The 16,931-nt window shown below is 41.0% G+C and overlaps 1 protein-coding gene across 1 annotated transcript in view; it reads left to right on the top strand.

Moving 5' to 3' along the window:
- csmd2 (CUB and Sushi multiple domains 2) overlaps positions 1 to 16,931 on the top strand; it is a 613,472-nt gene that overhangs the window by 61,494 nt on the left and 535,047 nt on the right. The window contains exons 4-5 of the mRNA XM_048612954.1: positions 3,754 to 3,878; positions 9,683 to 9,804. Of these exons, the coding sequence (XP_048468911.1) occupies positions 3,754 to 3,878; positions 9,683 to 9,804 (247 nt within the window). The remainder of the gene's footprint in view (positions 1 to 3,753; positions 3,879 to 9,682; positions 9,805 to 16,931) is intronic.

The raw sequence follows: 16,931 nt of genomic DNA, 5'->3' as shown, positions 1-16,931 counted from the left end.
GACACTTCCGCCATCTGCAATCCGACCCCACCACCAAAGACATCTTTCCCTCCCCACCTTTATCTGCTTTCCGGAGGGACAACTCTCTCCGTGACTCCCTTGTCCGCTCCACACTCCCCTCCAGCTCCACCACACCCGGCACTTTTCCCTGCAACCGCAGGAAGTGCTACACCTGCCCCCATACCTCCTCCCTCACCCCCATCCCAGGCCCCAAGAAGACTTTCCACATCAAGCAGATGTTCACCTGCACATCTGCCAATGTGGTATACTGCATCCGCTGTACCCGGTGTGGCTTCCTCTACATCGGGGAAACCAAGCGGAGACTCGGGGACCGCTTTGCAGAACACTTACGCTCGGTTCGCAACAAACAACTGCACCTCCCGGTCGCGAACCATTTCAACTCCCCCTCCCATTCCTCAGACGACATGTCCATCCTGGGCCTCCTGCAGTGCCACAACGATGCCACCCGAAGGTTGCAGGAACAGCAACTCATATTCCGCTTGGGAACCCTGCAGCCCAATGGTATCAATGTGGATTTCACAAGTTTCAAAATCTCCCCTCCCCCCACCGCATCCCAAAACCAGTCCAGCTCGTCCCTGCCTCCCTAACCTGTTCTTCCTCCCACCTATCCCCTCCTCCCACCTCAAGCCGCACCTCCATCTCCTACCGACCAACCTCATCCCGCCCCCTTGACCTGTCCGTCCTCCCTGGACTGACCTATCCCCTTCCTAACTCCCTACCTACACTCACCTTTCCTGGCCCCATCCCCGCCTCTTCGACCTGTTTGTTTCCTCTCCACCTATCCTCTCCTCTATCCCTCTTCTATCCGCCTCCCACTCTCTCCCTATTTATTTCAAAACCCCCTTCCCCTCCCCCTTTTCTGATGAAGGGTCTAGGCCCGAAACGTCAGCCTCTCTGCTCCTATGATGCTGCTTGGCCTGCTGTGTTCATCCAGCCCTGCACCTTGTTGTCTCAAGAGGTTTTATCTTTCCTGGTTGTATTCAAACAAATGAAGCAGTTATAACATTTTTAACTGCATTTTTATCCGTTGTGAAGGTTCCCACTCACAGTGGTTCATTTTAAATGTAATCTAGTTACATTAGTTGCCCTTTCCCTACCTCACTGTTTAATCAAAATATTTTACACCTGTAACTTTCCAGCCTGATGAAAGGTCGTGGATCTGAAATATATAACTCCATTTGCCTCTATCAGATGCTTCTTGAGTTGCTGAATATTTCCAGCATTTTCTGTTTATATTTCAATTTCAAGCAATTGCAGTATTTTACCTCAATTTTAATTTCAAACAGCATCTGGTCTTCAAACTTCGACGAATGTCGATATTACCGTCAGCATGGAAAGTCATGGAGCTGAAATCGAGTCGCACCCATTACTAGCCAGCTGATGTTAATTCCACTGATTTTCATTGGCAGAATTTTAGAAATGGGCACCCTGAAGAGGCACGGGGCTGAGATCAAGAGAGTAATGTGCAAAAATTGGAATGTGATTTCCAATTGAAAAAGTAACAAGTCGGTTCATGTACTGGGCCTTGATCCCTGCTTGAATCCAAAGTAGGCCCAACACAAGTTAAAACAAAAGCAGAGCTTTGGTAAAACACAGATGCTCCATTCTAAGAGAAGCGGTTTCAATTGCAATACACAAACAATGACAAACTGGGCAGATAGCACTGCAAAATCACTTGTGGATTTGAATCCGATAGCGAAGCAAAATGTGCAAAAGGAATAAGGAAGCTATAGGAATTTGTTGGCACATGCTGTGACATTGGACCAGCATTGGCCGAGCAAAGTTGGAAACCTGAACAAATGCCAGTGGCAAAAAGTAATGTTGTATTCGAGCATTGAGAAAGAACAGGAAAACTTATGCACCAAACTATAACTATACCAGATGCCATTGGGCTTAGAGCTAAACATTTGAACAACCATCTAATTGGAATTAGGGGCAGTGAAACAGCAATTACAGCTCATTGAAACTTTGCCTGAATTATCTATCTGCAAAATTCACAACCACATCAGCACTGACCAGAAGTGGAAGTCACCTACTGAGTAGAAAATGAATCCTTGGAAATCCACCAGCCGAGCTGGGAAATAACTTAATGCTGGTAAATTGATGGGTGAAATTTTCCAGTCAGGTGTCTGTATATTGAAGTTTTAAACAGCAAGAGAATAATATTTCCTTTTGTCAAAGTTTGGTTCTAACATGATAGATTCCACACAGAATGTTTGTTTCCTAGCACACATGCATGATTGCAGAAGAATTGCATGACAGCAATATACCTTTATCCATGAATGACTAAAGCAGTTACCCTGAGAAACAAAAACAAATGGGTGGACGAGTGGTCAGTGATGGAGGCTTAGTTTACCTCACAAAAGTTTATCTTTGAAAATGTCGAATTGAAGTGATTAACTTGTTCTTGAAATCTATTGTATCAGATATGTGCGTCCACATTTAGAAACAAAGGAGAGTGAAATCAAAGAGTTGGAAAGCTGGATTCTCTGTTTCAGGGAGAAGTTGCACAAATTGTGTATTTGCATTTGACCATCTCGCTCTGCACTCATCCTGCAGCATTTTCCTGTGTCAATGGAAAGTGAATATGCTCAGCTGGGTTACAGTTGGTTAGCGCAGTTGGACGGATGGCAGATTTGCAATGCAGAATGGCTCAAACAGAGTGGCTTCAATTCAAGAACAAAAAAAAAGTTGCTGGAAAAGCTCAGCAGGTCTGGCAGCATCTGTGGAGGAGGAAAACAGAGTTAACATTTCGGGTCCGGTGACCCTTCAATTCCTATACTTGCTAAGGTCACTGTGAATGCCTCTGTTTCTCAACTTAGTCCCTCACCTGAAGCATGGTAATCCTCAGGTTAAACTGACCACTGGATGTCTCTGACTCTATAATAAGAGAACAGGCTATGACCACTTTCACTTTTACAGGATTCCAGCCAACAAAAGCAAGTAATCTCCAGCCAAATGATCTTGGGACAATTTAAGAATTGTTTCTGCTAAATTTTTGATGCATTGGCAATTTAATATTTAAGCATTGGAAGAGGCCCTTCAGTCCATCATGTGCACGCTTGTCATCCAGCACCTCTTTACTGTAGACCCATTTTGCAGCATTTGGAAAAGCTTGAACCCTAATAAAACCTTGCTAATTTGTAAACATATCTGAGTTCAAATGTGCGCAAGGCCCCAATTTCTCTCTATGAAACTGGCATAAGCTGCTTCCTGTGGATTTAGTTGAATATTGCTGACCTTCTTTCTTAGGTTTTGGAGCTGAGAGCTGTTGATCTGGCTAATATCAGGCTGCTGCACAAGTGTGTGGACTTTGACAATCCTAATCTCATCTCAAGGGAGGCATGAGTCCCACTTAAATTAAACTACTATGAACCTGACATTCACAGACAACCTGTCATTCAATATTCACAGATTAGTGATAGCAAGAAGGCTTTGTGGTATACAGTTCTGACAGTGTAGGAGAAATGATCTAAACCTCAAATGATTGAAATGTCTCAACTTTGTTGCTTGGTATAAAGGAGAATGCTTCATGCCTCAGTCGTAACCATTTGTCACTGCAATAAGAATGTGCCACTTAGAAAAGGATTTTTAAAATGTCTATCTTTAAAGCTGTAAGTTATAAACAATTGAATCCTTCCAGCAGATGACATAGCAGTACAGTATGGTAACAAAGATAAAATTTTCTCTCATGTTGTGAAGAATTGACAGCTTCTTTCTCTCCGTTTTTAGACTGGGATCCAGTGTGCAGTTCTCATGTGATGATGGCTATGAATTGCAAGGGTCTAAAAGCATAACCTGTATGAGAATGTCTGACTTATTCGCAGCTTGGAGTGATCACAGACCATTCTGCCGAGGTGAGAAATTACTGACAGTTACTGTGCTGCAACAGATGACTAACTTTCACCTTCACAGTCGTTCAGCACCATTATTCTTCTTCTTCCCTTCATTCTGTGACTTGATGTGTCCTTCATGTCAACATATGATTGAAGGAGTGGGGACTGAATGAAAAATCAATCATTTTGAATAGATAGGTGGCCGCAATAGAATAACTGCAGAAACAATTTTACTTGCAAAGTTTAAAAAATTTAAATTTGATGTTGTGTGAATAGCTTCTAATGAGCTGTAATTAAATGTTATGACAAACTGGGTTATGTTTTGAAGTTTGTTTCGGTACTTTTGATAATTGTGTACCCAAGCAACAATATGCTAGCCCAAAAAAAAGTTCCACTTTAGCTTTGACACAATATTATGATAACGCCAATTGTAACATATACAAATAGCATTTTGAAATATCCACTGTCTAAACAGTGCATTTTGAGCAATAGATGACGGTAGTGTCACTTTCATAAACCTTAGAATTATCCAATATTTGAACTTTGCATCAAAGTGGAATTGTAGCGCTCAAAAATAGAATTAATTGTTGCCTTGAATTCAGTAACATTGAAGTAAGAGGGACAGCAGGATACACAATTAGTGATTGTCTGCCATTTGTATGTGTTTCTATATATATATAGTATATAAATGCAACAACTAAATCAATGCCGTATTTCTACAGCATAAATGTGTTTTGTTTGCTGTCCACTGTCTTGTAATTCCTTCGTATCATCAGGTAACATGGAAACATAGAAAATAGCAGGAGTAGGTCATTCGGCCCTTCAAGCCTACACCACCATTCAATACGGTTATGGCTGATCACGCAATCTCAGTATCCCATTCCCACCCTTTCCCCATACCCCTTGATCCCTCTAGCTGCAAGGGCCACGTCCAGCTCTCTCTCGAATATATCTAATGAACTGGCCACAACAGCTTCCTGTGGGAAAGAATTCCACGAGTTCACAACTCTTTGAGTGAATAGGATGGGAACTCCCACCATCTGTGAATTTCCCACATGCCACACATGCCATCCTGACTTGGAACCAAATAGCCATTCCTTCACTATCACTAGATCAAATTCTTGGAACTCCATTTTGACCAGCACTGTGGGTGTATCTAACTCCCAAGGACTTGTAGCGGTTCAAGAAAGCAGCTCACCACAAGGACAATAAATGCTGGCCTTTCTAGCGATGCTCACGACTCCTGAATAAAGCAAAAAAATGTAGATAATTGTTGCTAAGCAAGGTCCCATGACAGAAATTAAATAAATGACTGGATAATCGGCTTTAGCGATGTTTTCTAATAAATGTTAGATAGGAAGCAGGAGACTTTCAAACCTTTTCTTTGAATCATGAACTTTCTTGCCCATCAAGGTGAGTGAATAAAGTGTCACTGAGAAGTCTTACAGATAGAAAAGAAACAAGAAGTCTAAATTAATCCAGCCTCCAGATCTTCAGTATTTCAGTGTCTCATTTCGTACATGGAAATGGTAATCAGTTAATGGACCGCAATAAAATTAAAATATCAGGAGCAAAAATGGTGCAAAAATGAGATAATAGCATTTTCATCTCAAGCAATTTATGTCTTGTTTTCTATATCTTGTTCTGCTCAGTGATTTGCAAAATGACAAACTCTACAGTATGTTGTGCATAACTTGCAGAAACAAAGCTCAGATTTAAAATTGATTTCAGATGTATATGGTTTGTGGGTTGGAGAATTACCGTCTCATATCAGGGTTTGAAGCAAAGACAAAAATAACGAGGTAATAAGACTTCTGTGTTGGCAATAAAAGGTCCTATTGATTAAAGCCATATCAGTTGAGCTGTTCTGAAGGAGGGTGACTCTACTCGAAGAGTTAACTCAGTTTTCTCTCTACAGATGCTGCCAGACCTGCTGAGTTTCTTCAGCAATTTCTCTTTTTTGTTTGTTTCAGTTGAACTGCTCTTAGTGGACGTAAGCATGCAGCACGAACCTTGAAAGTTTACTTTCTGATGAAAGATGTATAGAATATGTATTATATTTTCAAATGTGGGTTTCAAAATAGAGGTAGATGAATATGGGTCAGTTTTGTGAAGGTGTTTTTTTCGAAACAGGTCAGATCGTCCTTTGCAACAGACATCTAATTGCATTAATTTTAAAGAATACACGTGACTGTAGTCACGTGTGGCAGATTCCCTGCAGTGTGAATGGATGGACTGTCTGTACAGCTGAGTTTACAACAGACCAGAAAGTCATTAATTTCGTTTTGACATCAGAGTTCAAGGCCTCAGTACAGAAAGAATTTGGAGTTCAGTTCAGAAGGGAGATCTATTTCCCTTAGCAGAAGAATTAGGCTTTCAAATTCAGGAAAGCTAGCGATCCTAATATACAAATAGTGATTAATTTTAATTTAAAAATAAAAATGTCTTTTAAGGATTTTATTTTCTCCCTTTGAGGATTTTTGATTTCAGGTACATAACACATAATATTTTAAAATTTGGATTTCAAATTAGAGTCAGATGGATGTGGTCACTGCTGTGTTTTTTTTTCAACAAACGTTAATCAGATAATCCACCTCAGCCTACTCCGGAGGTCTCCAGAACCGCAGATGTCCATGTGATTATTCTTAAATGGGCCAGGACACCACTCAAGGACCATGAGGGAGGGCAACAAATTTTGGTCTTGATAGCAATATCTACATCCAGTGATAGAATAAAAAGTACAGGTGATAAGATTGTTTCCTCCCCATCAAAATGACCATGACAACAATTTTCCTGGAGGTTAAGGAGGTGGGTGAAGAGCAGGGGATGTGGTGTAGGTGAAGATAAAGGTATTAGATGGTGTTGGTTCTGAGTTCTTGCCATTCTTTAAGATGAGTCATAAAATAGATCTTGACAAAAAAAAACTATGGATTAGGCTACAAGGATTGTTGGAGCTGGGAAACAAGTGGAGACAGATTTGAACCAACTAATTTCACTGCATTAGAGATGTTCATTAGTTTCTACCCAAATTCCATGTTGCTGCACCATTCAACATGAAAATAAACTGTGCTTACATTATTGCAATTGGTATATGATGATGATAGTGGTTGCATTTAGGGGAGTATGATGGCTTAGTGTTACTGTTGCGAGGTGGTTTATCCAGAGAGCCAGATAGTGTTCTGGGGACCTGGGGTTAAATCCTGCCATGGCAGATGGTGAAATTTAAATTTAATAAAAATCTGGAAGGAAAGATCTAGTAATGACCATGAAACCATTATCAATTGTTGGAAAACCCAGTCGGTTCACTAATATCTTTCAGGGAGGGAAAGTACCATCCTTACCTGGTCTTTACTAAATGTGACTCCAAACTCACAGCAATATGGTTGACTCTTAACTGCCCTCTGGGATGGATAATAAACGTTGGTGTAGCCAGCGACAGCTTCATCCCATGAATGAATAAGTTAAAAAAAAAAATTATTCATGCAAAAATTGGCTGAATCAAGGTCTTGCTTTTCTACATATTGGCTTGATTATTATTAGATCTGGTTCTGCCCACTGCAATAGCTACTTTGTTAGCTCTGATGCGATATTTTGAAATCTGTATAGCAGGAATACACATCGTTGTCTTTTCCCCACAAAGAGAAACCAGCAACACTGGAACATGTTCAGTTTCTCTACACCAAAGCCCCTTTGATCAAAGCTGCTGACAGAATTCAGACAAGAAAATGTAACTGAATTTAATTTTCTTTTACGGCCCACAATGAATTTTCTGTTTTTTTTATCTGGAAGTGATACTTGAAGCCTGTGATTAGACCATGAGAAATTTGTTTTATTCACACCACAGGAGCTGATTCAGCTTGCATAGAGTACCTGGAGGGATAATCACAGATGGCCTCATTTTTGGCAGGATGAAATGCAGCTACAAGTTGTAGAATTCACAGGCCAACAAGAACATTAAGTTGAATTGGAAAAATGAATGTGGCCAAATCTCTTGTCAGTGGGAGGAGAATGCAGATGTTGCTTTTTTTTTGTACATAGCTGTTCTTTTCAGCATCGCTGTTGTAATAGCCGTTCTTTTGCGTACAGACAGAAGCCTCCTCTTTGTCTTTCATTTTATAGAGCTTTACGGATAAACTAAAGAGAATATGAAGAGAATCTTAGATAAGCATCAACATTTTGGTGGTTTCACTGATGATTCTGGGAGAATTTAATTATAATCATCATTTTTGTTCAGCGCTGAGGGTATAGTAGTATTATTTTGTAATTAGATGATACAAAACTAGAAAAACGATGTACCCATCTGGCCAATCCCAGAACGTAAAATGTACTGATTCTGCAATCATATCCTTCCTTTGAGAACAATTATACATGTGTTCAGTACTCATTGCAGGAAATGGTCAATGCAGAGCTTGAGACTGGTTTGACTAGGTGGGAATTCATGGGCTGCTTGCCAGTAATTTCCCTGGATGTTTGCTGCACAGCATTGCAGAATCAGCCTTTAATACTCTTCTGTGACTTTTATGCTTATTTCACCAAGTGAGCTGACTGACAAGTTCCAGCTTTAATCTGCAAGCACATACACTTTAGACAGTTTGTGTTGCACAGATCATCATCCCTATTTGAAGTAGATAAATTAAGCTGCCCATTTTCCCTCTATTGATTTGCACATTTTGTGGTTATGTCAAAACATTTAGGCATGCAGTTTATCTGTACATCTTGGAGCTAACAAACTCTGATTTGGTTTCTGCTAATCTACCTGTGCTCCAGAGTATACGTGCCCAACTTTAAAAAAAAATTTCGAGCTGCAGCTGGGATCTAAATCCAAGCGTCAGTTTAATTTGCCTTCTCTCTACACTCTTGAAAATCTGATTGACTCCATCATTTTCACTGACTTTCTCGCAAGAAATTGTCACATTATACTTATACTAATTTCCTCACTGGACCAGAAAAAGAACTCTCATCTAATTCCTCAAATTGAGGTTATTTTTGGGGATTGTTTGGCTGCAAATATAGTAATTGCTAAGAGGACAAAGATTTAATGTGATCCATATCATCTTTTACTGTCGAAGTTGACGCCATTGCCATTGCTTTGGAAAATATTTCAATTCTATTTTGTTTCTCAAGTTGCCACCTGGTTTAGTCACACATATAATGTACTTATTGTCTTTCAACTGAAATTGACCACAATTGACTATATCTGACTTTAATGATATCCTAAGGTAAGGTGGCACAGTGGTTCAGTGTTAGTACTGCTATCTCTCAGCACCAGGGACCTGTGTTCAATCCCACCCTTAGGCAACCGTGTCTGTGTGGATTTCCTCCCACAGTCCAAAGATGCCGGGGCAGGTAGTGGAAGAAGATTCTATAGTGACTTTTAAGGGGTGTCTCGAGAAATACATGAATAGGATGGGAATAGAGGGATACGGTCCCTGGAAGGGTAGGGGGTTTTAATTGTGACGAGCAGCATGTTGGTGCAGGCTTGGAGGGCCTAAGGGCCTGGTTCTGTGCTGTAATTTTCTTTGTTCTATGTGCAGGTTAGGTGGATTGACCATGCTGAATTGCCCATAGTGTCCAGAGATGTGCAGGCCAGGTGGATTAGCCATGGGAGCTGCACAGCTACAGAGATAGGGTGGGGATGTGGGTCTGAATTGACCGTTGTTCAGAGGGTCGGTGTGGACTTCATGGGCCAAACGGCCTGCTTCCATACTGTAAGGATTCTATGATATTTTTAATGGCATCAAGGCTTACTACCAGCATCATTTTTTTTTCATGTGTTTTGAGCACAATTCTATTATTCTCAACTGTTTCTGCCTCTCTTGTTGCAGCTCGAGTATGTGGTGCACATCTGAATGGTCCCACTGGAGTTATTTCATCCCCTAATTTCCCGGTGCAATATGATAGTGATGCACACTGTGTATGGCTGATTACTGCCTCTGATCCGGACAAGGTAAACTACTTCCTTTCTCTTGCAATTAATTTGACCGTAGCTCCCAAATCTTAGTTGCCTTCTTCTTGTGCCCAATCTATTCACAATTCACTGGAGAAGCAGTTCCCTTCTTGATGACTGGCTGATACTCAGGATATTTTCTGCCAGAAAGAATTATGTTTTATCAAAATTTACTGACAGTTTAAAAACTCAAAGGACATATGAACAGTTAATGTTGAGTAGTGACAAAGTTAGTTCAGAATTCCATTTAGTTTTCATTCTTGAAATATAAGAAAATGCAAAACGATTTCCTTTCCCAAAGACCCTGCTTTCAAGAGACGTTACTGTTGAGAAGAATGACTTGCATTTTTGTAGACTTTTCATGAGCTTTGTATGTTCTAAAGAGTTTTACAACCAATTATGTACTTTTTGATAAGTTGTCACTGCTGGAATGTTGGAAATGCAGCGGTCAATTCTACACAGTGGCATTCCACTAGAAGCAATAGCCCGGGGCAGTGTCTGATTGGAAAGGGTGGGTCAAGGTGTGGGAATGTCAAATCTGGCAGCGTCAGGGGATGGGAGGGAGTGGCTGTAGATATGGAGGGGATAATCAGAGTTCATCGGAGGTTCTGATTAACAGTTACCCAGGTGTTGAGCAGGTTTTTAATTCTCAAACACTTTTTTTGAGTAACTCTGAATCATATGCACACCAGAATCTTCTCAAATCACTGAGTGTCATGGATTTTTTGAAGCAGTTCCAGAAACCAAGCAGGCTAATTGCCGTGAAGAAATTTCAGTTTCCTGATATTTCATGTGGAGTCAGCTTCCTGCATGGTCCCAGTGTGCAAATCCAGTCTATGTTGCTGCAACTGTACCTGGCCATCAATATTAATAGGCCATTGTATTAATAGCCAGCTAATCAACTTCAGTGATGTCGGATGAGGGATATATATTTTCCAGGACATTATGAAGAACCTGTTACCTGTGGAACATTTTATGGCGGGTAGGGCCTGTTTAATATTGCATTCCAAAAATAGCACCTCCAACAGTGCAACGTTCCATCAGTACTGGACTGAAGTGACAGCCTAGATTATACATTTTCGAAAAGTATGTATTCATCTATAAAATCTAAATATGTTTCAGACATCATGATTGCAAACTATATCATCAAGACATTATGCTATTTTTCACCACAGCCTCTGTGTTCTGCCATTGTTTAAGCTCCTTTCCTCATCCTATGAGTATATTGACGACAAGGGCAAAATTGTTTAATGACCATACAATTTCTTCAGAAATCTTTTAAGTGACAGTTAGTTACTGGTAGTATAGAGCTTGAATATTGCTGAAATACACAGCTGTTGCCTGCTGCTGCTTTGCAGTATCAGCACGAGTGGTGTTTACTGCTAACTGGATGCCGCTGTGAAACCAAAAAAGACCTCTACCTATCATACAAGTTACTAATTTAGTAGCTGATTTTCATTGCCAGTGTTATGCTCAGTATGTAGACAATACCTCCAGAACAATACATCAGTTCATGATGAACAGCATGTCCCTTTTTGTATTTGCAACAGATTAGTTATTGACCGTACCTAATTTGCCTTTGCTCGCAAAACTCAAAACAATGTCCAACATTAGACTTGATGCCACAATTAAACAAATTTACAAAATTATCCTAGATATGCTGAGAATGACATGACTGACCAATTCGGCTGTTTGCAGAGTAGGTTCCCAGCCAACCAGTCTTTGCAAACTGAAAACACAGTGCTAAATATTAGGTATAATTCTGAAATCAGACAATATTTGCTAAATAATCCCAAGTGTGCTACAAATTTCAGTGTTAAGCAATTTAAGTTTGTTAGTTTGGCTTACAGTGCGGTGGACTTGTACATACTGGAAACCACATCTTTCATGCACAGGGCCCTGTTATGTGCAGGAAGAAAGAATACATACACACATTGTGCCCACTTCAACTTAACAGACCAAGGCTCAGCCACTCTCTGGTTCATTCCTCAAGTAATGCTGCAACTGACCAAGTTAACTTGTCTGATTCAAATTTAAACAAAACATGGCAGTTAACTGTCAGTCATTATCAACCCGGTGCATTCTCTGTGGCAATGTCGTTACCAATTAGAGGCCACTTGTCAACCAATCAGCCCTCTCTTATCACAGTATAAAATATTAGAATCATTGAGTCATACGGCATAGAAACAGACCTTTCGGTCCAACTTGTTTGCATCGACCAGACATTGCAATCTGACCTAGTCCCATTTTCCAGTATTTGGCCCATATACCTCAAAACTCTTGCTGTACATATACCCATCCGGATGCCTTTTAAATGTTGTAATTGTACCAGCCTCCACCACTTCATCTGGCAGCTCTTTCCATACATGCACCACCTTCTGTGTGAGAGATTTTTCCTTCACATCCTTTTTAAATCTTTCCCCTCTCACCTTAAACCTATGTCCACTAGTTTTGGACTCCCCTACCCTGGGAAAAAGACCTTGGGCTATTCACCCGATCCATACCTCTCATAATTTTATAAACCTCCATATGGTCATCCCTCAGCCTCCAAAACTCCAGGGAAAAAAGCCCCAGCCTATTCAGCCTCTCTCTGTAACTCAAACCCTCCAGTCCTGGCAACAAACTTGTAATTTTTTTTTCTGCACCCTCTCAAGTTTAACATCCTTCCTATAGAAGGATGACTGGAATTTTTGCAGTATTCCAAACGTGGCATCACCAATGTCCTGTACAACCACAACATAATGTCCCAATTCCTATGCTCATTGTTCTGACCAATGAAGGCTAGCATGCCAAATACCTTCTTCATCACCCTGTCTGCCTGCATCTCCACTTTGAAGGAACTGTGGACCTGCACCGCGGTCTCTTTGTTTGGCAACACTCCCCAGGGCCCTAACATTAACTGTTTAAGACCTGCCTTGGTTTGCCTTCCAAAGCGCAATACTCCCATTTATCTAAAATAAACTCCATCTGCCACTCCTTGGCCCATTAGCCCATCTTATCAAGGTCCCATTGTACTCTGCGAAAATCTTCTTCACTGTCCACTATACCACGTATTTTGGTGTCATCCACAAACTTACTAACCATGCCTCCTATATTCACACCCAAATCATTTATATAAATGACAAAAAGCAGTGGACCCAGCACCGATCCTTGTGGCACACCACTGGTGACAGGCCTCAAGTCGGAAAAACAATTCAGTACACCCCCCTCTGTCTCCTATCTTCAAGCAAAGTGTCTATCCAATTGGCAGCACACCACGCTCCCCCCACCCCCCCACACCCACCGGCCCCAGATCCCATGTGATCTAACTTTACTAACCAATATACCATGCAGAACCTTGTCGAATGCCTTACTGAAGCCCATAAAGATGACATCTACATCTCTGTCAGCATCTGTGAAGGAAAAAACAGAATCAATGTTTCGGGTCCGGTGACCCTTCAACTCTGAATTCTGAGGAAGGGACACCGGACCCGAAATGTTAACTCTGTTTTTTCCTTCACAGATGCTGCCAGACCTGCTGAGCTTTTCCAGCAACTTTGTTTTTGTTCCTGATTTACAGCATCCGCAATTCTTTTGGTTTTTATCTACATCTCTGCCTTGATCAATCTTCTTTGTCACTCCTTCGAAAAACTCACTCAAGTTAGTGAGACACAATTTCCCATGCAAAATGCCATGTTCACCATCCCTAATCAGACCACGCCTTTCCAAATGCATGTAAATTCTTCCCATCAGAATCCCCTCCAACAACTAAACCCACCACTGGCTGAAGGGTCACCAGTCTATAGGAGCTCTGCTTTTCCTTACAGCTGTTCTTCTATAATGGCACCACATTAACCAACTTCCAGTCTTTTGGCACCTCACCCATGGCTGTCGATGATACAAATATCTCAGCAAGGGGCCCAGCAATCTATTCTCTAGCTTCCCACAAAATTCTGAGAAACTTCTGATCAGGTCCCATGGATGTATCTACTTTAAGAACTCCAGCACCTCCTCTTGTGTAATATGAAATCTTTTCAAGACATCACTATTTATTTCCCCAAGTTCCCTAACTTCCATCCTTCTCCAGAGTAAATACTGATGACAAGTATTCATTTAGTATCTCACCCATCTCCTGCGGTTCCACTCATAGATGGCAATGTTGATCTGTAAGGAGTCCTATACTCTCTCCAGTTACTTTCACCATTACTGTACTTATAAAACCTCTTTGGATTATCCTTAACTCTATTTGCCAAAACTATCTCATGACTCCTTTTTGCCCTCCTGATTTCCCTCTTAAGTATATCCTACTTCCCTTAAACTCCTCTAGGGATTAACTCGATGTGAGCTGTCTATACCTGACATATGCTTCCTTTTTTCTCTTGACTAGAGCCTCAATTTCTCTAGTCATCCAGCATTCCCTACATCTACCAGCCTTGCTCTTCACACTAACGGGAACATACTGATTCGAACTCTTATCATCTCATTTTTAAAGGTCCCCAACTTCCTAATTGCCCCTTTACCTGCAAATAACCTCTCTCAATTAATTTTTGAAAGTTCCTGTCTAATAGTGTCAAAATTGGCCATACTCTATTTTAACATTTTGCTCAGTTCTATCCTTTTCCATAACTATTTAAAACTGATAGAATTATGATCACTGGCCCCAAAGTGCTCCCCCACTGACACCTCAGTCACTTACCCTGCCTTCTTTCCCAACAGAAGGTCAGGTATTGTTCCTTCTCTAGTAGCTACATCCACATATTGAATAAGAACATTTGTTCGACACACTTAACAAATTCCTCCCTATCCAAGTCCTTAACACTATGACATTCCCTATCTATGTTTGGAAAATTAAAATCCCCTACCATTACAGCCCTATTATTCTTGCAGACATCTGAGATCTCCTTACATACTTGCTTCTCAATTTCCTGCTGACTATTGGGGAGCCTATAATACAATCCCAACAAGGCAATCATCTCTTTTATATCTCTCAGTTCCACCCATATAATTTCATTGGAAATTCACCTTTGAATATCCTCCCTAAATATAGCCATAATGTTATCCCTAACCAAAAACACCCCTCCCACTCCTCTCTTGCCTCCATTTCTATCCTTCCTGTAGCATCAATACCCAGGAACATTAAGCTGCCAATCCTGTTCATCCCATGTTTCTGTCATAGCTCTGACATCCTAGTTCCATGTTCTCAAACATACCCTAAGTTCATCTGCCCTACCTGTCAGGCCTCTCGCATTGAAGTAAATGCAATTTAATTTATCAGTCTTATTTTGTTCTCTGCCAAGCTCTTGTCTGCCTTGACTATTTGACTTCCTCCCCTTCTCTACCGTACCAGCCTCACCCTTTTCTTATATGTCAGTATCAGTTTGGTTCCCCCAACCCCCCACTATTTTAAGGCCTCCCGAGTAGCACTAGCAAATCTCCCCATCAGGATATTGGTCCCCTTCCGATTCAGGTGGAATCTGTCCTCTTATACAGGTCATTTCTACCCCTGAAGAAACCCCAAAGGTCTAAAAATGTGAATGCTTGTCCCCTGCACCACCTGTTCAGCTGTGCATTCATCTGCTCTATCCTCCTTTTCCTACTCTCACTAGCACATGGCACCTATTGTAATCCAGATGTTACCACCCTTGAGGTCCTACTTCTCAACCTCTTGCCTAGTTTCCTATATTCTCTCTGGAGATCCTCATCCCTTTCCCAACCTATATGATTGGTGACTCCTGCTGGTCACCCTCCCCCTTCAGAATATTCTGTCCCTACTCTGAGACATCCTTGACCCTGGCACCAGGGAGGCAACACACCATGCCTCGTTGACAGCTGCAGAAACATTTCTCTGTGTCCCAGACTAGAGAGTCCCCTGTTACAATTGATCACTTGGAACCTGATATACCCCTTATTACAGTAAAGCCAGTCATGGTACCAGAAATCTGGCTGCCAGTGCTATATTCCCCTGACAGGCTAACCACCACCCGCCCCCCCCCCCCCCCCCCCCCCCCCCCCGCCAACCTTTACAGTATCCAAAGCAGCATAGCTGTTTGTAATGGGGATATTGCCTCATATCCCTCATATTGCGTCATTGCCTCTAACTGAGGCTTCAACTGTTCCATGCAGTCCGATAGAATTCGCAACCAAACACACTTCCTTCAAACAAGGTCTGCAAATTCTTCCAGGTCTCCCATATCTGGCAGGAAGAGCACAACATCTAAATAAAAGTCATTTCTGCCCATTTAACAATATACAGAACCAGAAATTATCTAAAAACAAACACAACACACTTTGATCAAAACCATATCGTTAGCAGTCTTACTGCTCAAAAGCACTGCTCTGCAATAATGTTACACCAATTCTTAATATTAAAAGTCAGTCAAAGTATAAATATAAGAAAAAATAACCCCCTTTCCTCACTATTATAGATTTTCAAACAAAAACAGATTAACATTTAGAACTTTTTAAGTCTTAAAAATCACTCAGCTGATCAGGCTGAAAAACCAAAGGTTGTCCTCTTCTCCTGTAGTTTCAGGTAGTGATTTCTTTCTAAATCACTGATACCTCTGAACCTGAATATTAGACCTCCCATGTCAGCTCTGCACCTGTACTGCTTGTTTGGTGTTTCAATAAAACCTGATTTTGTCTTCTTTTACAATCGCATTCTTGCAAATATCCTGAGGAGTGCAATATGAGAGGCCAAAATGTGTCTTTTTTCAGCAATACTTGAGTGACAGTTGGATATATTAGTGGCACAGTATGCTACAGTAGACCATCTGAGATATGTTTGCAATGTTTGCCTTTAATCATTACCCATTCACCTTCAATCACCCATCCTCTCTCTCTCTCTCTCACACACACACACTCTCTCTCTTTCATTTTATCCCATCAATTATATCCTTTCAACAGTGAAGCTATTTAAATCACTTCTTCACCTCTACCGTTAGATACAGTACTGAATTATCTGAAATAATCGAGATGAAATTCAGCTGCAGACAATCAAAAATAATATAAGTATAAACTATATGGAGAGACAGTCTGTGGGGCATTTATAGGTGTTTTTCTTTTGTTCCACTAAACTGTTAGCTTTGTGCAGTTTTGACTTTAATGTAAAATTTGAATCATTTTGATAAATTACCGGGAAAGTATTT

This window comes from Rhincodon typus, chromosome 27 (genome assembly GCF_021869965.1).
Source record: "Rhincodon typus isolate 14 chromosome 27, sRhiTyp1.1, whole genome shotgun sequence".
NCBI classification, from domain to species: domain Eukaryota; kingdom Metazoa; phylum Chordata; class Chondrichthyes; order Orectolobiformes; family Rhincodontidae; genus Rhincodon; species Rhincodon typus.
This window is presented reverse-complemented; position numbering and strand designations above follow the sequence as displayed.